At 43.4% G+C, this 27,556-nt stretch overlaps 1 protein-coding gene across 2 annotated transcripts in view; it reads right to left on the reverse strand.

The window, feature by feature from the left end:
• Positions 1 to 27,556, reverse strand: part of stxbp6 (syntaxin binding protein 6 (amisyn)) — a 133,802-nt gene that overhangs the window by 100,544 nt on the left and 5,702 nt on the right. For both annotated transcript variants that reach the window (XM_083633700.1, XM_083633699.1), the window contains exon 2: positions 8,241 to 8,461. In XM_083633700.1, the coding sequence (XP_083489826.1) occupies positions 8,241 to 8,394 (154 nt within the window). In that variant the 5' untranslated portion in view covers positions 8,395 to 8,461. The remainder of the gene's footprint in view (positions 1 to 8,240; positions 8,462 to 27,556) is intronic.

The raw sequence follows: 27,556 nt of genomic DNA on the forward strand, positions 1-27,556 counted from the left end.
AGCCGATTTTGAAATCTGGCTGTGACACACACTACAGGAGAATCTTCCCAGATTATCTTCCCTAGAATCTCAAACATGCACACACTACAAGATTTGTAAATGTGGCGCACCACGCACTACAGGATATTATTAAGATTATCGGCAGGATAATCACCTTGATGCCCGGCCATACTCCGAGTCCGAACCTGTTTCGTTTTTGGGGTTCCAGCAGTGACCAAAGCGCTCCGCCCCCACCTCACCTCTCTCTCTCGTTTCCTAATTTTCATGCCCGTCTCGCCAAACAAATTAATCTCACGGTAGTTAGCATGCGTGTAAACAACGCAACTCTATATTGTCTGTACAAGTGAGATCACATACACATGGGCTACCAAAATATATTCCCCTGCTGTATGTCTGATGAGATCGGCAAAAGTTTGGATAGACTGGATTGCTTTCTGCAGCAACAATGCCTTTTTTCCCCACACTGCTCGATAGACAGGTAGGACAGCCTCTGACTGGCAGGGGCTCAAAACTACGATATAACAACTTTTTATTCATTGGTCATTCATTGTGATATAAATTATTGACATTTTCCCCCAAATCCTCATGGTTCTGTGCTGTTGGTATTTGGTAGCGTATCTGATACCTGCAGTGCAGCGCATCAAATGAGCCGCGTCAATTAACGATAATGACGGGAGTCTCGCGCAGCAGCAGGATTATGTATTCGCGCAGATTTTCAGTCCTAAATATCAAACATGTTTGATATGATCGGGACGGCCCCGATGAGGCTGTGAGCAGATCGGGAGGCTTAAGATTGGATCTGCAAACAGCTCACACTACAAGATAATCTGTGCCGAACATCGGGCCCGACCAAGCTTGGCAAGCTGCCAGGCCAGCTTTCTCCTCCGATTCTCGGGAGGAGTGAATCGGGCATAAATCGGCCCGAAAATCCTGTAGTGTGAGCCAGCCATAAGTGAGTAGAAAGAGTCTTGTTTTCCTGTAGCCACACTGAAACAAGGATAAACTGATCTGGGAGAGGCAGACGTCCAGGTCTTTTTGTTCCACTGATAGATGCAGCTCTCTAGCTAGGACAAACACAGCCGCGTGTTCAACAAAACAGCCAATTCATGGACTGAGATTCGCCCACTGAAAAGATGTTAAATGGAAAGCTGCGGTTACAAGGTCAATTGCATAACCTCCTCCTCCATATCACATGGCTGTGAAAACACTGACTTATTCCAGAAGGATAGGAAGAATCAGAGCGGCTATTACTGTGAAACCAAAAACAAGGTTATTTATGCTCAATTGTCATCCATGTCATAATGGTCCCAGGCAGGGTGGTACATGAGGTTATGGGTAGGGGAGGTTGTCTGCTTGGGAGAACAGATAGGTTTTTAGTCGGGACTTGAAGATGGAGAGCTAGGGTGAGAGCGAAGATGGAGAGTTTGCATGGTGGAGGCGTGGAGCAGTGATGGGACAGTGGTGGATCGGAGGGTTCTGGTGGGGCGATAGGGGAGGAGGAGGACAGCCAGGTGGGGGGGAACATGTTATGGAGGGCTTTGAAGGTGAGGAGGAGTAGGTTGAAGTTGATGCATTCTTTGATGGGGAGCCAGTAAAGAGATTGGAGGACAGGTGTGATGTGGGGCTGGGAGCAGGTGTTTGTGAGCAGACGAGCAGCTGAGTTTTGGACCATCTGTAGTCTATGGAGGGAGCGGATGCTGATTCTGGTGTGGAGGGAGTATAGTCTAGGCAGGAGGAGATGAAGGCAAGGATAAGTGATTCAGAGATGGGGGCAGTGTCTGATTTTGGCGATATTGCGGAGATGAAAGTATGAGGTCTTGACGATGGAGCTGACATGAGCTGAGCATCGAATGAGAGTGTGAGGTAGAAGATGAAACCAAGGTTACGAGCCAGGGGGATCATCGATGGTAAGTGTGATGGGTCTGGTTTTGGCGAGTGTGGCTTTGGTTCCGATGAGAAGGAGTTCTGTTTTGTTGCTGTTAAGTTTGAGGAAGTTGAGAGTCATGCAGGTTTTAATTGCAGATATGCAGGTTTCAATGTGAGTGAGCGCTGGGTTGTGAGTGGATTTGGAGCTCATGTAGATCTGGGTGTCGTCGACTTAACAATGAAATGCCAAATGTGTTTGGCAGAATGGCAGCATGTGAGCCTGGAATCAGAGCACATATGATTGTCTGGTGTTTCATCTTGGCACCCTGCTCAGCTTGAGAGTAAAGTGCCAATGGCAGTCTCTATAGTAGCACTCCACACACTATAGGCTTCTTTCTGTCATTATATAGGCCACTAGATTACATAACTCACTGCATGGCTCTGGGGCCTCATGTATCTGCCAATGCAGCCATGGGATTGTCACTGTCACACACAATCACACGTGTGCAAACAGTCTCACACACATACACTCCAAGTCATGTGCACCAGCCATGCCATGTGTCGGGGGAACGCAAGCTGGTTTCATAGACACTTCACTGACTTGCTGTACTGACACACACACACACACACGCGCACGCACGCACGCACGCACACACACACACACACACACACACACACACACACACACACACACACACACACACACACACACACACACACACAACAATGCTTGGCTGGCTTAAGAGACTGGCTCCACATGAACTGAGCTACAGTGCTTGCCTTCAGTGCTGTGCTCCCCCACGCGATACAGAACAGCAGCTTAGTCAGGGGTCTGTTAGTACGGAAAAGAATGCACCAACTTTTTTTTTCTCCCCAATTGTACTTCACCAGTTCCCGCTGCCAAGCTGTCCCGGTCGTTGCTCCACCCCCTCTACTGATCTAGGGCTGAGTTGTAGACTGGCACATGCTTCCTCCTCGAAGTTGCCAGGCGCTTCTTTTCTCCTGACAGCGAGGAGTTTCACTGGCAGGACGTAGCACGTGGGACGACCACGCTATTAAACCTGTGACCCTCATGTGGAACTATAGCAAGATGAGCTTTAGTGGTTGTGCTGGTGATGGTGGTGACCACAAACCATGCTATTTCACTACTATTATGCACCATCCATTCACACATACAGAATACAAAATGATATTTACTTCACCAGGATCATGGAAAAGGTTCCTCCATTTAAAATGCATTTTTGATCACATTTTATATCACAGCGAAGAGATCAGCTGATACATCCATGTGAATGACAGTAAATGAATGGCAGTGTGTTTGTTCAGTCCTACATGTAACCTGACGCTGCCAGATGCTTTGTTTCACAGAACCATCTGGGAACTCGATCCTGGAAAACTAGTTAAAAAGGGCGGTGTGTGTGTGTGTGTGTGTGTGTGTGTGTGTGTGTGTGTGTGTGTGTGTGTGTGTGTGTGTGTGTGTGTGTGTGTAGTATAGTACAGTACAGTACACTGGCCAGTGAGAGTGAGGCATTCTGGGGTTATGAGTTTCTCAGAACCCTGACCCCATCTGACCCTGCTCAGCCCAGAATGTATTGACCGACTGATTGCAGGCTCATAGAAGATGACAAATTCACAGTCAGATAGACATGCAGGTAAACAGACAGACAGACAGACAGACAGACAGACAGACAGACAGACAGACAGACAGACAGACAGACAGACAGACAGACGAACCATTCCAGTGTTTCCCCATAAGATTTTGAGAATTTGTGGTGGGGACCGCAGACCCCCTAGGGGGGTGCGGGGGCATGCCCCCCTGCAAGATTTTTTTAAACATTTTAAAGTTAAATGCATGAATTTGGTGTACTTTGAGAAAGCTTAAGAGCAAAATTAAAAGGCTAGATCTATGAAGAACATGTCATCATTACTGTGCTGTGGGTTTACAATGACAAACTAAATTTCTCCCTATAGGTCAGGGATACTCAACTTGCTTTGCCACTTTCGTGAAATGATAGAAGGCGAGGAGCCAGTTAATAAACAAACAATATACATTTTTCTGTAGCGGATTGTAGGTTTTTGGGGTGTCAGCCGGAGTTTAGGCTGACAGTGTTGTGCACACCGGATAGTTAGTTAGGTTAAGTATTTTTTTGGTCAACATCTTATTGTGGCGGTCAAAATATTATTGTGGCGGCCCGCCACAAATTCCTTTATGTATGGGAAACACTGCATTCTCTATAATTACTCTCACATAAAAGTACTACAGTTTTAATATCCTGCGTGTGGAATTTTGAATTTTGCGTGTAAGAGAGAGAGAGAGAGGGCACTTTCAAAACATAGTTTAGCAGGTGATTAGATGAACCATCTGTCTACCACCCGCTGTCTATCACATGCTAACTTCAACCACTTAAGGCCTAAACATGGTCGCCCGTCAGAGCCTCGCCCCGCCCTCCCTGTATGACGGCGGGTGGAGCGCCGTCCTACGGGGAGGGGCCGCCGTCGGCTGACGGGGGCTGCTCCAAAATGTGACTCAACGGCGACGATACGTGACGTCAGCTGCAGGAGAGTTGTGATTGGCCGTTGCCTTGGCTCATCGTCGTAAAGTCGCCTTTCAAAGCATGAAGTTAGATTATAACGAACTAGTTGTGTGGCTTAGCCTTCCCAAATGTTGAGGGTCGTTTCTTAGAATTTAATACATAGAATTGGGAACGTTACATTCAATTTCATTCAGACTGCCTGGCACACAATCTCCGCCATTTTCCCACGGAGCTTCCACAGGAGGAGGGAGGGTGGGAGGAGGGAGGGCGAAGTGGCGTCCGAGCATGTAGGGCTCGTTGGCGCCGCCAGACGGCGAGACGGCTCCAATTCGAGGCGGACGGACGACCATGTTTAGGCCTTTAGGACCGCTGCTCCGTCCTCGGATGCTGATTCAAACCAATAGATTGGAGCGTTGCCGTCGCATGATCGTGATCTCGTTCTCACGTGAATCCAGCTGCCTCACAAGGTTAATGCAATGCAGACAGCCTTGACTCCCACATGCTGCACGCTCTGTGGACCAAGATGAGCCAACTCTCTTCTTGGCTTATAAAGTAAATGAAGAAGGCAACAACCCACAGTGCTTTTAGTCACAGTCCATGGCGTGATCAGGTCTCCCCTTGACTCCTGACCGGTGGTCCGGAGTCATTCACTGTAACCAGCTTATCTTGCTCCAACCAGATGATGTACAGATCCTGTGTATAAAATTTATGGGAGCCACACACAGAGTCCTACATCCCAAGGGAAGTAGATGCAGGGAAGGGGTTGTGCAAGCACGTGCGTGCACGCAAACACAAACGCACGCACGCACACCCACAGCCTTGCAGTGTCAGCCCCACTGGAGCAGTTGGAGGTTAAAATGTGCTCCTCAAGGCCACATTAGCAGCAAATACTAAGGGAGGAGAGGGCAAGACGGAATTAATCATTGGCCCATAAATAATTCATTTTCAATGATATATCTGCATAAAGCATTTGAATTGCATGATTCCAGGGATTAACGTTTCCTCTGAGGAGAGATTTACAGTTTGCAGGCACCCTGCTGCTGTCAGGATGCCATTAGATTGTGCTGATATGGCCTATGAGAAAGCCAACTCTTTACTACTGTGTATTGTTCCATCTGTATCACTGGTCCAGGTAATGGTAAACACAGCAAATCAGCCCACACAGCCACAGCACTACTGTAGCAAAACATCAATACTGTAAACAAATAAGGCTCAAATAAAATACATGAGGATCAATTCAGGAAGCAACTGCCCACATTCCCTAATATAGTCACACTCGGGATCCAAACCAGCAGCGTTTTAGTCCGAATTAACCCCTAACCTATCCTCCATACTAGGCTATTCACTCTGCTATGATGTTGATTAAAACATGTCAAGGAAGATAAACGATCAGTTGATTTATGGATTTCAATTATGCCATTCAGATTAAGCAGAGATGAGTTTCCACATCAAAGGAGAAAGAAAAGACTCAATCATTTACGGGCATTTCATATACTTTGCTTTTATGTGTTTGTACTTAAGGGAGGTACAGAGCGTTCAGAAGCTAAACTGCTAGAAGGCAACCTTGAAACTGAAACCAGCACAGGGAAAGCTGTGCTGCTGGACTTCAGATTTATGAATTGCTGATATGAATTCCCTCTTAATCGCCATTAAGTACGTTTAAATTTTGAAATGAGGTGATCCGCTGCTGCCAAAGTAGAGATAAATACACATGACAGTGCCAGGATTAAGAAAATTACATTGATCTCCATAGCAGTTCTGTTGCCTCCAATATGAATAGACATTTGATCATTCTCCTCATGAATAATATGCATGGCTAATTCAATTAGCAAGCAATATTTCAGCTAACATTCCAAGTGGGGGAGGGGGGGCAATTAAAACCCTGATTTCTAGTGAAGCAATGATTCAATTTAAATCTAATCTATTGAAAAGGTTTGACCCAAAGCCTGACTGTAAATTGATTGAGCATGTCATTCTATTGGCAGGGGAAATGTAAACATGCTCATCAGTATGTGCATTAGTGGGTGAATAAAGGGAGACGTGTGGTGAAATGTATCCTGTCCTCTCAGACAGCTCTTATCTTAGCTTAAAATTCCTTTAGCAAGGAGTCCCACTGTAGCTTAGGAGTGATTTAGGGAAGTTCTTAGAGCAACTATGAGCATGGAATGAACAATAACTTTTTTAACCTAGCCTGCAACGGGGTAGGTGTGATGCTGTCATTTGGATGCTGTCATTGGTTCATCAAGAAAAATCAACACACTTATTTTTGTCATCCAGGAGAACACAAGGAAATGAAAAAGGGGGAAAGCACACTCACAGATAAAACAGTCGGTGGGTGCACGGCTCAAAAAGATCTTTAAAGGAGAAGAAAGGCCAGCACTCCCAAAATGTCCTTTTTGTTGATTTAATAAAGCACAAGGAAACACAAGGAAACACACAACATAAAACACAATTTACTCAATATTACGTGTGGTGTGGTTTGCACATAACTATCAAAAAAATCTTTGGACAAGATAGACAAAATCTTTGAAAACCATATGAAGCGTACTTTTTTTAATACCGTCCTCACAGGTTGATGCATTATGCTTATTTGGGGGGATGCATTAATGTAATAATTATTATACTACACTAATTTGATGTTAAGATTTGGTGAAAATGGCTCAGTAGTATTAGTACAATTATATAATATATAATATATATTATATATAATATAATAGATTATAGTGGCAAGCCTATATGAATAGGATTTTTCAACATGAGTATATTGCAGAAGTGTCCCATCAGTGGCCAGATAATCCAGAGAAAACTTGCTACAGTATATGCATAGCTGCTGTGAGCTATGAGGCTGTGAAGGAGATGTGATTGTTTGTGTGATTGTTCTATGTGGTTGCATAAACCTAAATTATCACACTGCACTGTTTGCCTGTTGCTAAATATATATTTTTTTTCTAACTTTTTTTTTGTGTGTGACGCATTTTGTAACCCCCTGTTTTAAAAGCTGCTACATAAATAAAGCACATTGTGATGACTTTATAGTATACAGTAACAATAGCATTAATGTGCGTTTTCTACGTCTTTCAGCAATTTCCTTCTCCCCTTTAGAAACTCCTAAGCTCCTAAAAGTCTGTGTCTCTAGTCTTAACAGTGTTCTACCTAGGAGCTCTCTTAAATATGCTTTGCGAATAGCTTTTATCTTTAATAAGATGTAGTCTTACGGTTAATGGGAAATTCTTAGAAAACGTTTTCTTCGAATTTCACCACTAGAACCAACTCTTAGGGCTAATGTACACTGCCTCCGGAATAGATGCGGTGCGGCTCCGGTACGGCTGCGAACAGACCCACACTCATGTAATCTGTCAGACGTATGCGGGATCCGACACAAATAGAACGGCTAAGTAATTTTCCCATACCGCATGTATCGCCCATCAATTAACATGGGTGAAAGTCGATCCGGCAGTTTTAGCGGATCCGCAACACAGCTGTAACGCATCTGGTGTACATTGCCTGTTAGTACTAGGAAGCTTTATGGATAAGGCCCGCGTCTCCACTGCACCCCAAACCCCCAACATCCGCACACAGACCAACACACACAGACACACAGATGCACACACACAGACACAGACACACAGACACACAGACACACACACACACACACACACACACACACACTGCCCCCTGGGTGTTGTGAGTAATGCTGCTGTCACATGCAGGAGCGTTGTGTGTCACATACAACAACCATTACAACTCACCCCTATAGATTGGTGAATGATGGATAAAATCACATTAGAGAAGAGAAGACGAGAAGACAAGAGAAGACAGCAGAGGGCTTTCTTGACTGACCTGAGAGGCAGATGAAGGTCATGTAGTCTCCTTGTCCACCGGTGGCCAGGAAGGGGATCTTCTTCTTGGTCCTCCGCTTCACCTGCACAGCCACCAGCATCTTCTCGTCGTGGGGTGTGAAGACCTCCTTGTTGATGGCTGACTTGGCACTCATCTCTAGGGCCGGCGGGAGTGAGCAGCGGGCAGAGGGGTACGGCGGAGAGGATGAGATCCACTCTTCACTGAAGTGGGGGAGGAGATAAGAGAGTTAAGGGAAAAAGTCATATCAGATGACATAGTCCAGGAGGAAAGATGAACCGTAACACCTGGTCAGACTCTTACACTTCGGGAGAGTGAGAAAGTATGAGTTGGAGAAATCGTTCCCAGATGGTAGAGATAGCTTGACCACCCCTCTTCTTGTCTGCTCACAGCCTTAAGGTCCTTACACATCGGTAGGGCTGGGTATTGGCAAGGATCTCACGATACAATACATATCACGATACTTGGGTCACGATACGATTGTATCACGATATATTGCGATGCGATACATATTGCGATATATTGCGATATTCTACAGAATTTACTCAAAATTAAATAATAGAGCTAAAGATACAACACACTGTGTACCACCCAGGTAGTGTAATAATATGTACATCACTTTATACTGATAATTTAGTGGACAAATTTAGTCAAAACTACTGAGTGTTGAGTGTTACTGAACGCATCGATATGGGAAATATCGATACAGTACCGATTAGGGCTATGAACCTTCACTGGCCTCACGATTCGATTCGATTATGATTCAGAGGGCTACGATTCGATTCGAGTACGATTTTCGATGCATCTCGATGCATCTCGATGCATCTTAAATCGATGCATCACTTTTTTCCACAATACAAAAATTATAATCGATTTTTGACATTTGTGAATCGATGCAGAATCATGCACGTCCGCATCGCGATGCATCTTATAACCGATTATTTTTGACACCCCTAGTACCGATTAGGGGTGGGAATCACCAGATGCAGTGGCCTGGCATGGCCTTTTTTTTTTTTTTCTTTTTTTTTTTTTTATATCGCGATACTTGGCGTCCATGTATCGATACAGTATCGGGAAATAAAATGTCGCGATATATTGCCGTATTGATTATATTGCCCAGCCCTACACATCGGGAGCGTTTTTTTCCCTACGATTAAATCGCACATCAATAATATTTTCCGAACCTATATCAGTTAATGCAACCGTGCATACCAACGTCGAAATTTCGCTAAGCGTTATTGCGGTGTTTATTTTTTCGAACCTCGGTCGATTTTTCTGAAATTCGCTTCTGATGTGTACAAATCTGTGGCTGTGATTGACAGGTGGGTCAAAACTCGCATCGCAATTTCGTGCCGTATATTCGCATCGCTCTTGATGTGTAAGGACCTTTAGCCTTCACCCAATCATTCCCCTCAGGCTCCAAAACACACACACACACACACACGCAAAACCAATCTCAATTCATACACTGTCCACTGCTCACAGCGGATGGCACCATAAAAGAACATAATGACAGAGGGAGTAGCAGGTTCTAAAATGTGGGAGGGTCGCTCGTCTCTGTGTGCGTCTCTGTGCTTGGTACTTTCGGTGGATGGTTGTAAAGATAACGGAGCATTTTTATTCTGCTATACAGAGTGTAAGAGGAGCCAGACTCTCTCCTGCGCTGGGACAGTGCAAAATGGAGAGAGTCTGGGAAGCGAGACTAGGTGACTGGGAACATGCCACCAGGGAGCAAACGCTATGCTTGATGGTGTCAGGGAAAAGTGCTATGGCTGATGGTGTCAGGCGCTATGGCTGATGGTGTCAGGTGCTATGGCTGATGGTGTCAGGCGCTATGGCTGATGGTGTCAGGCGCTATGGCTGATGGTGTCAGGCGCTATGGCTGATGGTGTCAGGCGCTATGGCTGATGGTGTCAGGCGCTATGGCTGATGGTGTCAGGTGCTATGGCTGATGGTGTCAGGCGCTATGGCTGATGGTGTCAGGCGCTATGGCTGATGGTGTCAGGCGCTATGGCTGATGGTGTCAGGTGCTATGGCTGATGGTGTCAGGGAAAACAGGGCTTAGTTGGGCCAACTGTGCTTAAGGTGCAGGAAGTGGTCATTTAAAAAAGTAGGTTAATTAGGTCCAAATGGTAAGAGGACTGTGGAGCTTATCGCACACACACACACACACACACACACACACACACACACACACACGCACAAGTCTAACACATACACGAGTCTAACACACACATACACAAGTCTAACACATACACACACACACGACACAAGTCTAACACATACACACACACACGAGTCTAACACACACACACACACACGAGTCTAACACATACACACACACACACGAGTCTAACACACACACACACACACACACACGAGTCTAACACATACACACACACACACTCACGAGTCTAACACACACACACACACACACACGCACACACAAGTCTAACACATACACACACACACAAGTCTAACATACACACACACACACACACACACACACACACACACACACACACACACACACACAAGTTTAACACATACACGCCAATCTAACTGTTACTCTCAAGCAGTGGATAAATGACTCTGCTGCGAGGCATAGCAACCCAGACTGCAAAACAATGCCTTCATCAAATGGGCTTGCTAATAAACAGACCACAAACACTAAGTTGTTTTCTAACAGCGCAGACCGCTTCAAAGGAGTGTTTGGCAGCTGAGGAGAAGGAAGCAGAATCACTAAGTATGTGGACACAGTTTCAATTCAGCGTTCAATCATGACAGAAAACACAAGCCACAAGAGTAGTAGGCCTACAAGGCTTTACATGAGCAGTGTAAATTCCCCAAGCAAACTTCTCCACCCCCAAAGCCAGTGAATCAAACGCTGCCATTGTTACTCTCAGTGGTCATTGTTATAGAGCAGGATTACGTCAAGCCCAGCAAGGACACTCCAATGTCAGCAACATACAAGGACCATGACAACAGACAACTGGGTTATGTATGGATTTAGGAATGTCTCAAAAAAATTTACAAACAAGATTTGCCTATATCCTATGGAGAGCTATATGTGCATGCATCCATCCATCCGTCTGTCCGACCAACTGTGCGTGCGTACGGAGTTGCCCCAATCGACTCCAAAATTTGCCAAAACACTTTTCAAACACTTGGCATGAATCTGGTGCGGAGAAAAATAAAATAAAAATGTGCCCACGGGAGGGGGGGAGGGGGGCTATGCAGAGATTTACGTAGACCAATCACAGATCACGCTGCTATGACATCATCTTAGAAAGACCAATGCTCACGATGCTATGACATCACTGATGATAAGGTCATAAATCAGAACAAACTCCAACAATGCCCAAGCGCAAGAATTTCCATGTTTATCGGACACTGTATGTACAGTAGGGCTGGGTATCGTTCAAAATTTTTCGATATCGATACCGTTTCGATACCGGTTCCTGAACGATACTTTTTTCAATTCCAATTTTTAGAAAAATCCATTTGAACAAAAATAAAACTGCATTACACATTAAAATTATTTTACAAATCTTTAGTTTTCCCCCCATCTTAAGTTTTACAGCAGAAACAAATAAAACCTACTGTATTTAACATAACTTTAAGTTCTCTAAACGTATTGCCGTCCCTACAAAAAATATTGGAAGTACCGGTACTACAAAGGAAAGAAATGTAAAACAAATAAATCAGTGGAATAGTTTTCAGTGCAAAACAGAGAGTTGCAAATCAGGGTTTAATGCTCACTGATGCAACAGAACTCTATTCTTGTCCAAACTGATGAGATGGCTCCACTTCATGCATGGAAGACTAGTTGAGCATTGACTAGCCTATCAATTTAGCCAATGGCACAAAGTGAATCCCATTTATATTCAACAAACTATCATGACATCAGCGTTTGTTAACGAGTTGCTAAAAATACATAATGGGCGATAACTGCCCGTTTGCACATAACGTTAACGCTAATTAATTAAACATTAACGCTAGCGTTGCAGATCAGTGTTTAATGCTCACTGCTGCAACAGAACGTCATTCTTGTCAAATCTGACGAGACAGCTCCACTTCATGCATTCACTGACTATCAATATAAATGAATCGCATTTACATTCAAGAAACTATCATGACATCAGCGTTTGTTAACGAGTTGCTAAAAATACACAATGCCCGCTTGCGCATAACGTTACGGCGGCAATTAATTAAACGATCTGCTAGCTACAACTCACAGCCAGATGCATGGATTTGTCAGACTGAGGGATCTGATAACCGCTAACTTGCGGTAAGCTGACCCACCTCTCAATTATTTCTCTTATCTGTGGAAACCAGTCCGTGTTGTTTCTGTTTCTTTTCCTGCTTTTCATCATCTTCGCCATATGGTACTCCAGGATAGGAGTAGCTTGAGTGGCTAACTTCTTGTATACTATATCCGCACCGCACGCCTGGCACAACAAACACACCGGCTAAAGTGGGCGTAATGTTTCCTGCATGCATCTACATGACAGCCAATCACCAGCCGTATTAGAGCGCGGCGTGCAAGCATGTCGCATGCTTATAGGCTCAATGACGCTGTTTTGTTTTGGTATCGAAAATTGGTATCGATTGACAAGGGAGGCTTCGATACCCCTTAGTATCGATGTTTCCATTTCGGTGCCAAGTAAGTATCGAAACTCGATACCCAGCCCTAATGTACAATATACCCTACATCAGTGGTACACAACCTTTAGTAGGGTCATCTGTGGCACTTCCGTGACCGTGGAGAGCGAAGGTCCGTTTCTCAATGGATTTGTCATCTAGGAGGGTTAATAAACAAATTTAGCCGGGGTGTATTTTTAAAAAAGGCGGGGAAAATATTTGAGAGACCAAAATCCAAAATGGCTGCTGTGGAAATGAACGTTTTAATGGTTTGACCTACAATGATGCACAATACATGGTTTCAGAGCTTATTCTGGTCAAGGAATACATATTTGGTGTTTATATAATGATTTGACCTATTTTTTACCTTCAAATCCAAGATGGCTGCCAATTTTGAGCTCTAAAAGGCAGTTTTTTCAAAATCGTCATAGAGCCTTCATATTAGGCTTGAATGACAGGTCTTCTCATGATGAGTTGAATAATATACAGTATAAGTACACAGAAGTAATGTCTGAGGTCAATAAAGTCAATGTTTGTGTGTAAACAACAGTTGCTGATTTGCGGTTTCCCATTAAATAGGGTAGGCTACTGAGAATATGGTGTCCAGTTCATCCCATCACCTTTTCATAATGAACCAAAAACAATTTTGCACTATAGCCTAACATAAAATAGTATTCTGTATGCAAAGCTAGCAAGGTTAGTTGCTTGAGCTGAATTTAAAGGTGAACTCAAAACAAACAATGAAATTAACTTCGAAATTACAACTGAATCCTAGGCTACTAAATTTCATCAGTACACAGTAAAGGAAACTTGTTTTTGAACTCAGCTGACTGTCTAGCCCTAATCCCTGTTGCGCAATGTCCCTTTTCAGTGAAGTTTTTGTTTTTGTTAAGAGTATGGACTTTTAATCTTGACCTTGTTGGTAGGCAACGGCCCTTTTTCAGTCAAGCATTTTCAGATTAGCTCAGTCAGTCTGTGAAGCAGTCAGTGTCAGCACTTGCGCGAGCTCGCTTTTTCTCTAACTAATGTTACACACTTTAAGACACTTTGTTTGAGGATATCAATGTTATTCACTAGTCTAAAGATAGTTCTACCATCAAGAACATATAAAACAAAAGCAAAACATTTTTTTTGCAGAAGTCATCATTGATATTTGGTGTTAGCTAACGTTAGGTAACGTTATTATTTTTTAGCTAAAGTTAATGTTATCTGTCTCCACATTTCTGTCAACTGACATATGCATTTGCTTTTGAAAATAAACAGCGTATAACAGCAATATAATAGCTTCATTCATATTCATATTCATAGCTGTCTGGCTGCACGTACATTTGTTCGATGGGCTCCTGTAGAGTCACCTGTCATAGTGTCAATCTTGAAGTCGTCATTGTCGATGATCACGATAGCTGGCTTGCTGTCTGCGATCTCCTGTGGGCAGGTTGCTGATGCCTCCACATCCACCAGAGCCCAGTGGTCATAGAGGAGCAGTGTATCTGCATAGCTGATGCAGACACCACTCTTGTGCAGAGTGTCTACCAGATCTTTACTCCTTGTCATGCCATGGACATTTACGCCCAGGTTGATAGCAGTGGTAGTGCGATGTCCAGTGATGTGGTACTGTATCATCGATGCCAGACTGAGTGTGGCTGGGCTGAGGTCAGCAGTTTTTCTCTCTGGCTGTTTTACCAAGTCAAAAGCTTCAACAGCAACTGACACAACTGTTCGCCTTCCTCAAGATGATCAATGCGAGGTGGCCAGGGAACAGTAGGAGTATCTTTGATTTTCTTTGATAGCCGTGGTGCCACGTTCTGGAGGAGCTGCTCATCGCTGATGCGAAGAGATGACACTGCAGTCTCTATGTAGTCACCACCACCCTCAACATCATAGACCCACTCGCTCTTGTTAAGTTCACTCCTCTCTTTGAAGCCAATTTTATCTTGATACTCATTAATGAGCAGACTTTTGACGTAAGATGATTTGACATCACCCACTGTAGTCTGCTAAAAAAGACTGCAGTGAACGGATCTCGCGCTCAGCAAAAATGACAGTATCAACGTGTCTAAAGAAGAAGACGGTGTGTTGATTGTCAACAGCTTGCCTTGCTTCCTGTTTGGGTGCCTCATGTCCGTACCTTGCATACACCACACACATTTTGTTTTGTCATGGAGAGGCCCACCCACTGACGAACGAAGGCGCTTTGGTGATGGTCCCTCTGCCTCTTCATCACATAAAGCACTCTGAGCAGGTATTTCAGATCTTGACTGAGCATTTTTACTTTTGTTGTCTTTGCGTCGCCTGGCTTGCTTAAGCATAACTGAAGATTAAATAGAAATATAACATGACGAATGCATGTACCGATTGGTTGGCCCATCTTCCCAGGAGGTGGTGGTGTAAACATCAAATTTATCAAGTCCTGACCAGTCTTGGGCTTTTAATTGTAAGCTGTCCCATTTGCCTTGATTTATTGTATCGGTGGGCTTGCAAGGCTTGCCACATTTTAGGACACATTCATAGGACATTGTGTGCTTTGTCTTTCTTTGGGAGGGAAAGCAACTCGCTATTATATTACTGATATATTATATTGCTGTTATACGCTGTTTATTTTCAAAAGCAAATGCATATGTCAGTTGACAGAAGTGTGGAGACAGATAACATTAACTTTAGCTAAAAATAATAACGTTACCTAACGTTAGCTAACACCAAATATCAATGACTTCTGCAAATAAAAAAATGTTTTGCTTTTGTTTTATATGTTCTTGATGGTAGAACTATCTTTAAACTAGTGAATAACGTTGATATCCTCAAACAAAGTGTCTTAAAGTGTGTAACGTTAACGTTAGTTAGAGAAAAAGCGAGCTCGCGCAAGTGCTGACACTGACTGCTTCACAGACTGACTGAGCTAATCTGAAAATGCTTGACTGAAAAAGGGCCGTTGCCTACCAACAAGGTCAAGATTAAAAGTCCATACTCTTAACAAAAACTAAAACTTCACTGAAAAGAGACATTGCGCAACAGGGATTAGGGCTAGACAGTCAGCTGAGTTCAAAGACAAGTTTCCTTTACTGTGTGCTGATGAAATTTAGTAGCCTAGGATTCAGTTGTAATTTCGAAGTTAATTTCATTGTTTGTTTTGAGTTCACCTTTAAATTCAGCTCAAGCAACTAACCTTGCTACCTTTGCATACAGAATACTATTTTATGTTAGGCTATAGTGCTAAATTGTTTTTGGTTCATTATGAAAAGGTGATGGGATGAACTGGACACCATATTCTCAGTAGCCTACCCTATTTAATGGGAAACCGCAAATCAGCAACTGTTGTTTACACACAAACATTGACTTTATTGACCTCAGACATTACTTCTGTGTACTTATACTGTATATTATTCAACTCATCATGAGAAGACCTGTCATTCAAGCCTAATATGAAGGCTCTATGACGATTTTGAAAAAACTGCCTTTTAGAGCTCAAAATTGGCAGCCATTTGGATTTGAAGGTCAAAAATAGGTCAAATCATTATATAAACACCAAATATGTATTCCTTGACCAGAATAAGCTCTGAAACCATGTATTGTGCATCATTGTAGGTCAAACCATTAAAAAGTTAATTTCCACAGCAGCCATTTTGGATTTTGGTCTCTCAAATATTTTCCCCGCCTTTTTTAAAAATACACCCCGGCTAAATTTGTTTATTAACCCTCCTAGATGACAAATCCATTGAGAAACGGACCTTCGCTCTCCACGGTCACGGAAGTGCCACAGATGACCCTACTACTTGCCCTACTCAGGAGCCACACTGACAAAAATAATTTTTTGAAAGAGCCACAATCCAAAAAAAGTCCCTTTCCTCCCTTTATTTGTTTAGATTATTATTATTATTTTTTTTAAGTAGGACTTAAAATAGTCACAACTACCCATAAAGGAGCTGCATGTGGCTCTAGAGCCTCAGGTTGAGTATCACTGCAACATCACATATATTCATGTTTGTCACAAATCTCAGGATCAGGGGGAAGAGGTCAAGGGTGAGTTAAGGGGAAAAGTTAGAAACGCCCGAAGGGCACTTTGTTCTAAAATTGAGAGAGCAAAGCTCGGTTCATCTCCACTCTCCACCCTAGTATCACAAATTGCAGAAAAGTAAACATGCATACATTAAGTATTATCAAATGCAATTGTTTTCATTGTATACGTAAGTACGGTATATTATTCTCGGAAATATATATAGACCTATGTGAAATTGTTTCATATTTAATCAGATTAGGGTTGCCATTACACAAATCATTCATTACTAGGGGTGTCACAATATATCGTCCCACGAAATTTCGCGATAGTAAAACGTCACGATATGTATCGTTGAGATGAAATCTCATATCGTGGAAAAAAAAAAAAAAAAAAAAAAAAAAAAACTTTTTTTTTTTTTTTTTCTCCAAAAAATAGACTAAGAAACGTCTTTGTTTGTTGAAGTTCAATGTGTGGAAAGTAGTTCAGTTGAACAAGTCTCTGAAGAGACACATGAGAAGTTATACAGGAGAGAAACCATTCAATTGAGTTTCTGGCAAAACTGTTTACTTGACAGGAAAAACTGAAGATGCATAAAAAATAGATTAAGAAAAGTCTTGTTGTTTGAGTTTGAAGAAAAACTGAAGATGCATGAGAATTTATACTGCTGAGAAACCTTTTAGTTCAAAGTAAATCTAAGTGACGGTGTAACTCATTCTATTTCAAGATAAGCCTTATCTCCAATCTCATGTTTTTTCTAGTTGTTATTGTAATAACAATTTCCCACAACAGCATGTTTTGTATTTGTGCATTTCAAATAAAATACTACTTTTCCAGTCATATATTGTCATTATTCAAGTTTAAAAAAATATTGTTAAAATCGTATCGTATCGTATCGTTATCGTGAACCCAGTATCGTGATACGTATCGTATCGTGAACTGAGTGTATCGTGACACCCCTATTCATTACACATGGCATTTTGGTATAGTTAAAATGCATTTGTTATCATTGATCACTAGGGGTGTCACAATATATCGTCCCACGAAATTTCGCGATAGTAAAACGTCACGATATGTATCGTTGAGATGAAATCTCATATCGTGTGGATTTTTTTTTTTTTTTTTTTTTTTTTTTTTTTTTTTTAAGTAGACAAAGAAACGTCTTTGTTTGTTGAAGTTCAATGTGTGGAAAGTAGTTCAGTTGAACATGTCTCTGAAGAGACACATGAGAAGTTATACAGGAGAGAAACCATTCAATTGAGTTTCTGGCAAAACTGTTTACTTGACAGGAAAAACTGAAGATGCATAAAAAATAGACTAAGAAAAGTCTTGTTGTTTGAGTTTGAAGAAAAACTGAAGATGCATAATGAGAATTTATACTGCTTAGAAACCTTTTAGTTCAAAGTAAATCTAAGTGACGGTGTAACTCATTCTATTTCAAGATAAGCCTTATCTCCAATCTCATGTTTTTTCTAGTTGTTATTGTAATAACAATTTCCCACAACAGCATGTTTTGTATTTGTGCATTTCAAATAAAATACTACTTTTCCAGTCATATATTGTCATTATTCAAGTTTAAAAAAATATTGTTAAAATCGTATCGTATCGTATCGTTATCGTGAACCCAGTATCGTGATACGTATCGTATCGTGAACTGAGTGTATCGTGACACCCCTATTGATCACCCTTGTTTGTGATCAGTGATTACCCTTGTTTATTTACAAGTCAAGATATATATTTGCAAATCTAGTTTTCTGCATGCCTTGTCTCAAGAATCAAGAATCTCTCCTATATAAATAGGAGGCATTCTTGATTCCACAGTTATTCAGTAAATTGTCTTATTGCACAAGATCTCAATTTGAGACTGGGGGTCATTATGCAATGTATGACTATAAGTGTAAACAAAAGCATGAGCCAAGATTTTGTAAGAGTAATTAGAATGTCTAACTAACAAATACCTTCCATTGGAATCCTGAAAACATCAAACATCCCAACACAAATGGCTAATTTCCACCACATTTTACAGCCCTGCACAGCTCGTCACCACTCGGCTACTTGTTTCAACCCGATGGACGTTTTGCTTCCACCGCTGGTCATCTTCCCCCGCCCACCCCCGCCCACACCTGGTCGTCATAGCGACCGCATATCTGCCCTCCGCCCATATTCCGAAGTAGGCTATAACATATAACGTTACAATTAAATCCATACACAGAACTTTTAAACTGTTTATGAAATACTGGTGCCTCTAAATGACCTACAGTGTACATGGGCAAATGTGACAATCGGCCAGGAGAATGGATATCACTTTGTTGTTAGTCAAACTCACATGCGCTGCGCGAGGGACGGGGGTTGCGCTACAGAGTGAAGCCTCTACCCCGGCGGCCTCTCACCTGGCAAGACCGCGGCTTCACCAAAGCCCCGCTGCGGCCTAGCGGAGCCGATGCTGCAGACAGCTACAAAGGGCTTCCTGAGGAGCGGATTTTTTTTTCTCTCAAAACAATTGAAAACCACCGTCATGTTAAGCTGAGTAAGGAGATCGCTTTTATTTCACCAGAGCCGAAGGCAGCAACACAAAAGACTGATGGAAATAACAGAAGAGAAGGTAATCCCCACTAAACTGGTATCCAGCAATGACAGTAGATAGAGTAGACACGATTCTGCCTGACCAATCAGTCGTCTGCAGTGTTTTCACGTCACCGTATGGTACCGGGTCCACAGCGCTAGAACCTCAACAAAGCAGGGACCAAAACTAGCACGACTCAACCCCCTGGCTGGCCAGTGGAATGAGACAAAAAAGCGAGACGAGCTGGGCGGGACCGCGCTGATACCAGCGGTGGAAATGGGCCATAAGCGTAGTAAATAGACCCATTAAGACTAATATACCCTCACACTTGAGCACACAGCTGTTCTGCAGTCAACCTGTCAAAAGAAGGAAAGGTCTTTGGGCCACAGCCTTGTCAGCTGACAGAGAAACTCAAAGTTATGCTTTGAGTGGATTCACTACTGTATCAAAGACTCCTCTGATAAAACAAGGAAGAACTGTATCAGACCTGCTGTATATCCCCATACCAATATCCCCTGTCTCATGAGTTTCCCCCTCCTACAGGAAGCCCTATTGTGTATCAGAGCTGCCAGTGCTTTGACACAGAACTTGGAGACAATATACTGTACAGTAGCTGAAAGGTCACTGGTCTTTGTTGCACTTCAGTTGTAGCAGAGCATCCCAGCCAGCAGTCTCTCTCTGGAAGCTGCGTACTAGGCCCATCTCCCTGATCTCTTCTCCACAATCTTCCAGCTGAGATGGAAGGCTATACGCCCCCCCCCCCCCCACCACCACCTCCCTGTAAGCTGTCGCCAGGCAAACAGGAGCCCATAACCCCCCCCCCCCCCCCCCCCCCCCCAGGTGGCCCGCTGAAGCGTGACGGGAAGGAGGGATAAGGAGATAGGGTATGTGAGGAAGAAAACAAGGAAGAGGAAGATGGAGAGGAGGCAGACAGGAGGCCCCGGGCGGTGATATGTGGCCAGATACAATGCTGCGTGCTTACTGTAGCTTATGGTCTGACATTGAGCTGCCTTACGCAGTGCTCTCCTCACAGTGCAGGGTTGAGCTGCTGTGGTGAAGCGAGCCAGGAGGAGCTCCTGTAGCAGTGAAAACCACACACATATATATTTTACTGCTGCTTATCACCCCATTTCCTACCAAAGCCCCCTTCAAAAACACTTCATTAAGCGTGGCTGTAAGCAGCTGTACATTAAGCATGGCTGGACCTCGCCAAGCATGTGACAGAGTAGCAGTGTTCCTGCTCCTTCCCTTGCTCCCCTCTTGCCCAGTGTGTTCATGTGAAATGTGTTCAGTCGGCTCTCCTGAGGCCTCTTCAGAGACGGGTCTTTGAATTAGCAGCACAGCCAGTTCTTTTAGCAGCACCACAGGCCCGCTCTCCACGTGCTCCACACAAGCCCACAGGAGCCAGCAACAGCCTGAAGAGGGAAGAGGTGCCAGAGACCAGGTGGACCAGATGAGCCATGACAGCCTCATTACACTGACCGGGCCAACATTAGATTGAAGGTCAGGCCAGCCATTTGATTGTCTTTCATCTTTTTGCCCTGTGCGCTCTTAGATGACTGAGAAATATGCCAACCACAACCTTACATGCTTCAACATCATTCACCTCCCACATATCAAAACCCTGCTGAACTGAGCATTGTAACACCTGGGTGTTATTATGGATGCCAATCTTAAACTTAAGGCTGTTACACACTAAGAGCGATGTGAATATACAGCATGAAATTGCGATGCGGATTTTGACCCACCTGTCAATCACAGCAACAGATGTGTACACGTTGGAAGCGAATTTCTGAAAAATCGACCATGGTCTGAAAAAATAAACACCGCAATAACGCTCAGCGATGCTGTTGGCATACATGTACCGTTGATATGCACGGTTGCATTCACTGATATAGGTTTGAAAATATTATTGACGTGCGATGGCACGGGGGGGGGGATTTTTCCCAGTCTGTAGGGACCTTCACAGGCAGCATCACATCACCAACATTACAAAGAGCCTTTTAACACACGCACGCACGCACTCACACACACACACAAAAAACACAAAACTGGTCCATGCATTCATTTCCAGCAGATTAGATGACAGTAAAGTCCTTTGTGCAGGACTTCTCAGCTACAACTGTATCCTCTTTTAAAAGCAGTCTTGAAGGAATTACCAAGTATCAATGGCTCTGCTGCTGCATGCTGGCAGTGGGTTTGAGAGTTCTTTGGAGAGCGCTACATCAGAAATTAATCTCAAGCTGGAGATGTGGACGAGTGCAAAGCCAGAGAGAGGGACTATACTGTAACCCACGGGACAGTGAGGAGGTCTCGCTTTGCCTGTTTCTGCCACACATGGCTCACTGGTGCTGTGAAACAACAAGTGTGTGTGTGTGTGTGTGTGTGTGTGTGTGTGTGTGTGCCCGCGCATGTGTGTGTGTGTGTGTGTGTGTGTGTGTGTGTGTGCCCGCGCACGTGTGTGTGTGTGTGTGTGTGTGTGAGAACGCGAGAGAGAACAAAATCACATTCCTGTGCCTTATCTTTCATCCACATTCCTACCCACCACACAAATGGGAACTAATCATTAACTCTGTTTATGTGTAGGGTGTGCAGAAATTCACACATGCGCAAAGAGCTGCAATTATGGGGAAAGCGAAACCCAGTGCAAAACAGCATAATACTGATTTCTGATGCCAAGAAGGAATGTCAATGAGGGGCGTCCGGGTACTGTAGCGGTACAGTAGATTCTCTGCCTACCAACACGAGGGTCGCAGGTTCATATGCACGTGTTACCTCCGGCTTGGTCGGGCGTCCATACAGGCACGATTGGCTGTGTCTGCGGGTGGGAAGCCGGATTGGGGGTATGTGTCCTGGTCGCTGCACTAGCGCCTCCTCTGGTCGGTCGGGGCACATGTTCGGGGTGGAAGGGAACTGGTGGGAATAGCGTGATCCTCCAATGTGCTACGCCCTACCGGTGAAGCTCCCCCTGTCAAGTGAAAAGAAGCGGCTGGCAACTGCGCATGTGTCGGAGGAAGCATGGTGCTAGTCTCAGCTCTCCCCAGATCGGCAGAGGGTGGAGCAGCTACCGGGGCAGCCAATAGAGAGCCGCAGGAATGAGTCTGGAAAACATGGATGCTAACACTTCTGGGTTCTTCACTGTTTCCGCCTATGGGATTTTTATTTATAAGACTGAAATATCACCAAAACTAAGGACATGCTGTCGAGTTAGCTAACTGCTAGCGTTACTAGCTTACTACTACTACTTACTAGCACTGTTTCTGTTATGATGTTACGGTGGGTTTACGGTCCAGCGCATGCTATGAATGTAATGTGGATTGGACCATGGATCAGCGACGTCAGTCCGATATCCGATATGTGAATTAAGGGCAGTTTAGAGTCCAGCGATGTATGGTCTTCGCGACCGACCATGATCACATTCCATCGTCAGTGATAACGTTGGTTCCGTTGTCATGAAAACCACCATTTTTTCTCTCTTCCTGCAGTTTCTGAAGCCAACTGCCATAAACACCACAGAAGAAGAAAAAGTTTCTGAGGCTACTTAAACTTTCCTGAACGAGCTAGTTAGCTAGCTAGTTGAATTAACAATGGAAGAAGATCACATATTTGTTGAAAACGTAATAAACACAATGACACGTTTCCCGTGCCTATGGGCTAACGACCGGGCAGATTATAAAGAAAGCTATAGCGGACATTCTCAACACAGACGGTAAGTAACAGCTAACACATCGTTAGCATGGATAATCATGCAGCATGTTAGCAAGCAGATAAGACAGTTTTGGAATGTTTCAATCAAAACGGTAACATTATGCCTTGACTGGCAGCTTCTCTGTCTGTCCGTCCGGCATTAATCCATGTGAAAATATCACAACACATCCTGCTCTGCGCCTCTGCGATGCGTTCTCCTATCGCCTAGGGTGTTTTTATACTTTTTAAATCAGCGTCGAGCGATACTGGAATAGACGTCACGTTCAGCAATGCCCGTCGGGCTATGATAAATCGCTGGAATCTAAATTGCCCTTTACGTCAGTATTGGCAGATATCCCAATAGCGATATCCCATCTCTAGTTTTTAGTGTCACTACTTAAACTTCCAATTGGAGTGTAGATAAAAAGTAAACTGACTATGATACGTACGACTTGCGGAAGATCAACATAACTTCATACTGAAACCGATAACATGATCCTCCGCTGGTACTAATTTATCCCCAATATCTTCTCCCATATCCACATTTGACCATGACCTCTCTCGTCCCTCCCCCCTTTCATCCCTTACTGACCCTCCCTGTAGAATCTCTCTTTCAAAGCCAGAACAGTTGATATTACTGCAGAGGCTCGCCATGGTTCCCTTCTCTCAAGGATGTGTGAAATAAACCAACACTTCGCCTCATCTGTAGCCTCTCACGCATGTCCTTCATGTTGGCTTATGGTTCCACACAAAGCCGCCATTTTCCAAAACCAAACCCGCGCAAAGAGCACACAACTTCATGGATTACATCTTTAGAGAGTGACATCATACAATGGATTACATTTTTAGAGAGTGACATCATACAATGGATTACATCTTTAGAGAGTGACATCATACAATGGATTACATCTTTAGAGAATGACATCATACAATGGATTACATCTTTAGAGAATGACATCATACAATGGATTACATCTTTAGAGAATGACATCATACAATGGATTACATCTTTAGAGAGTGACATCATACAATGGATTACATCTTTAGAGAGTGACATCATACAATGGATTACATCTTTAGAGAGTGACATCATACAATGGATTACATCTTTAGAGAGTGACATCATACAATGGATTACATCTTTAGAGAGTGACATCATACAATGGATTACATCTTTAGAGAATGACATCATACAATGGATTACATCTTTAGAGAGTGACATCATACAATGGATTACATCTTTAGAGAATGACATCATACAATGGTGACACTGGGTGAGTGATGATCCAACATCACCACATACACAGATGGTGAATGTTACCTCTTATAAAGTGATGGAGAATCATTGTCCACCTTGCTGCCTTTGTGCTGTCATTGCAAGCTGCCTACCTTAGGGGGATGTGGGAAATAAATAACTTAACTAGACATCGATGAATAATAACGCGTAATCTGGGTGCAGTGAACACATCGCTTATGGAGTGCGCTTGGACAGTGCGCTACGGGCGCGCAAGCAACCAAAGACAACTTCCATTTCACACGTTAGTCGTTATGGCTGCTCAGTAGGTAGAGCGGGTCGTCCACTAATCCCTTTGGATAAAAGAGGTCTGTGGTTCGATTCCCGGCTCCTCCAGTCTGCATGTTGAAGTGTCCTTGGGCAAGATACTGAACCCCAAATTGCTCCCGTTGGTGTGCCAGCACCCTGCGTGGTAACCTGCCGCCATCGGTGTGTGAATGGGTGAATGTATCTACTGAGTACTGACTGTAAAGCGCTTTGGATAAAAGTGCTATATAAATACAGGCCATTTACCATTTATCTGAAATAATGGATTACCACTGCCGCAAAACTGTCACAGCTTTACTTCTTAAACTACATGTGAAGCAGAAAGATCTCGTCATCATTACATCGTGCTCTCTTTCACTTTCAGGTTGACATGCGTACGTACGCTTGCGGTGTTCCAGAAAGTTAAGATGTTGTTTTTAATCTCCGTGGTTCGGTGGAAAAAATAACAGCATCCTCATCATGCACATAGTCTCATCATGCACATAGTCTCATCATGCACATAGTCTCATCATGCACATAGTCTCATCATGCACATAGTCTCATCATGCACAGTCTCATCGTCTCATCATGCACATAGTCTCATCATGTACATAGTAGGGCTGCACGATTTATCGTATTTTTATCGTCATCGCGATATGAAAATGCGCGATGAACACATCGCAAAAGTCACGTGTTATCGCTCTATTTCTTTTTCTTTTTATATGTTTCATTGCTTTTGTCCTGCACCTGCAATTTGAGTGGATGTGCGCGCTCTACTTTTTATACATAGTCTCATCATGCACATAGTCTCATCATGCACATAGTCTCATCATGCACATAGTCTCATCATGCATAGTCTCATCGTCTCATCATGCACATAGTCTCATCATGCACATAGTCTCATCATGCATAGTCTCATCGTCTCATCATGCACATAGTCTCATCATGCACATAGTCTCATCATGCACATAGTCTCATCATGCATAGTCTCATCATGCATAGTCTCATCATGCATAGTCTCATCATGCACATAGTCTCATCATGCATAGTCTCATCATGCACATAGTCTCATCATGCATAGTCTCATCATGCATAGTCTCATCATGCATAGTCTCATCATGCATAGTCTCATCATGCACATAGTCTCATCATGCATAGTCTCATCATGCACATAGTCTCATCATGCATAGTCTCATCATGCATAGTCTCATCATGCATAGTCTCATCATGCACATAGTCTCATCATGCATGCATAGTCTCATCATGCATAGTCTCATCGTCTCATCATGCACAGTCTCATCATGCACATAGTCTCATCATGCACATAGTCTCATCGTCTCATCATGCTCATAGTCTCATCATGTACATAGTAGGGCTGCACGATTTATCGTATTTTTATCGTCATCGCGATATGAAAATGCGCGATGAACACATCGCAAAAGTCACGTGTTATCGCAAAAAAAAAAAAAAAAAAAAAAAAAAAAAATTTTTACAGTGCACATGAACGCAACATGCAAGATACCGGCTGAATAAGTGTCCAAATGTTCATGTCATTCTGACCAATAGGCCTACTCCACTTCTGTTATAACATTTCAGTCTGGAATATGGAATATCTTTCAATAATCGTTATGACTAAAAGGCTAAAAGTAATCTCATGTGTAAGAAATGACTGTTCTACATTGAAGTAAAAATGTAAATAATTAACTTGTTGGTTTTGGATATTTTTTAGCTTAAAGAGTGCATTTTTGTTTGTATGACCCTCAACACAGGCTTTGAGAATCCCGTACCACTTACTGATACGTATGCTTAAATTAACACACTCGTATTGCAAAATGAATTTAGGCCCTCACTGTAATACTTCAGAAGTTAAATTTGAAGTTCAGCATTAATACATTTGTCATTTTTTGTCTTAGATTTACCTTTGTGTGTTATTGCAATATAAAACTACATAATTGAGAATCGATTCTAGATTCTGGAATCGAGAATCGTTGGAATCGAGAATCGATTCTGGAATCGGCTCGTGACCCCAGGAATCGGAATCGGATCGGATCGTGGCTTAGCCGGATCGGAGCACCCCTACCCATTAATATTTTTGTTTATAGGATTTTTTTATTTATCGCAGGTCATATCGTCATCGCAATATTGAACAGTGTTATCGCACATCGCAGCTTTTCCTCATATCGTGCAGCCCTAGTACATAGTCTCATCATGCACATAGTCTCATCATGCACATAGTCTCATCATGCACATAGTCTCAGCCACAGCTGAAGACTGCAGAGCGCACCGACAAATGTGCTGCTCAATGGCACCGGCGCTGCTCAGTCACTGGTTCTGGCCTGCATGTTCAAACTAATGGAAGTTAACTTGTTAACTTAGGTTCGGGAGCGGGGCCATGCCTCCAACCACTCCTCTAACCACTAACGGGGCCATGCCTCCAACCACTCCTCTAACCACTAACCACTCCTCTAACCACTCCTCTAATCACCTGACAAGCTTACTTACTGTATACCTGGCGAACCCATTCTGCCCTCCTGTTTGTCTCAGATCTCTCCACCCACCCTCCCTTCCCCTCTTTCATGCATCTTCCTATCTCATCCCTAATTCAGTCCGGTGAATATCTCTCCCACGTCTCTCTCTGTGTCATCTAGGTTCTATCTGGGAGGTCTCTAATCAGCTCAGGCAGAAATACGTCTGAGACAGAATCAGCTCGGGCAGGAACACGCCTGAGACGGAACCCCCACTCTGAGTCTCACTCCGCCTGGTCTTCAGCATGTCCTCCCAGACCAGCCGAACAGATGACATCCTCCTCCACTTCACTTCAGCATACACACATACACACATTTGAACTTTCATTAAACCTTCAATGATATATT

The sequence above is a fragment of the Poromitra crassiceps genome, assembly GCF_964638095.1.
Source record: "Poromitra crassiceps genome assembly, chromosome: 3".
Lineage (NCBI taxonomy): Eukaryota > Metazoa > Chordata > Actinopteri > Beryciformes > Melamphaidae > Poromitra > Poromitra crassiceps.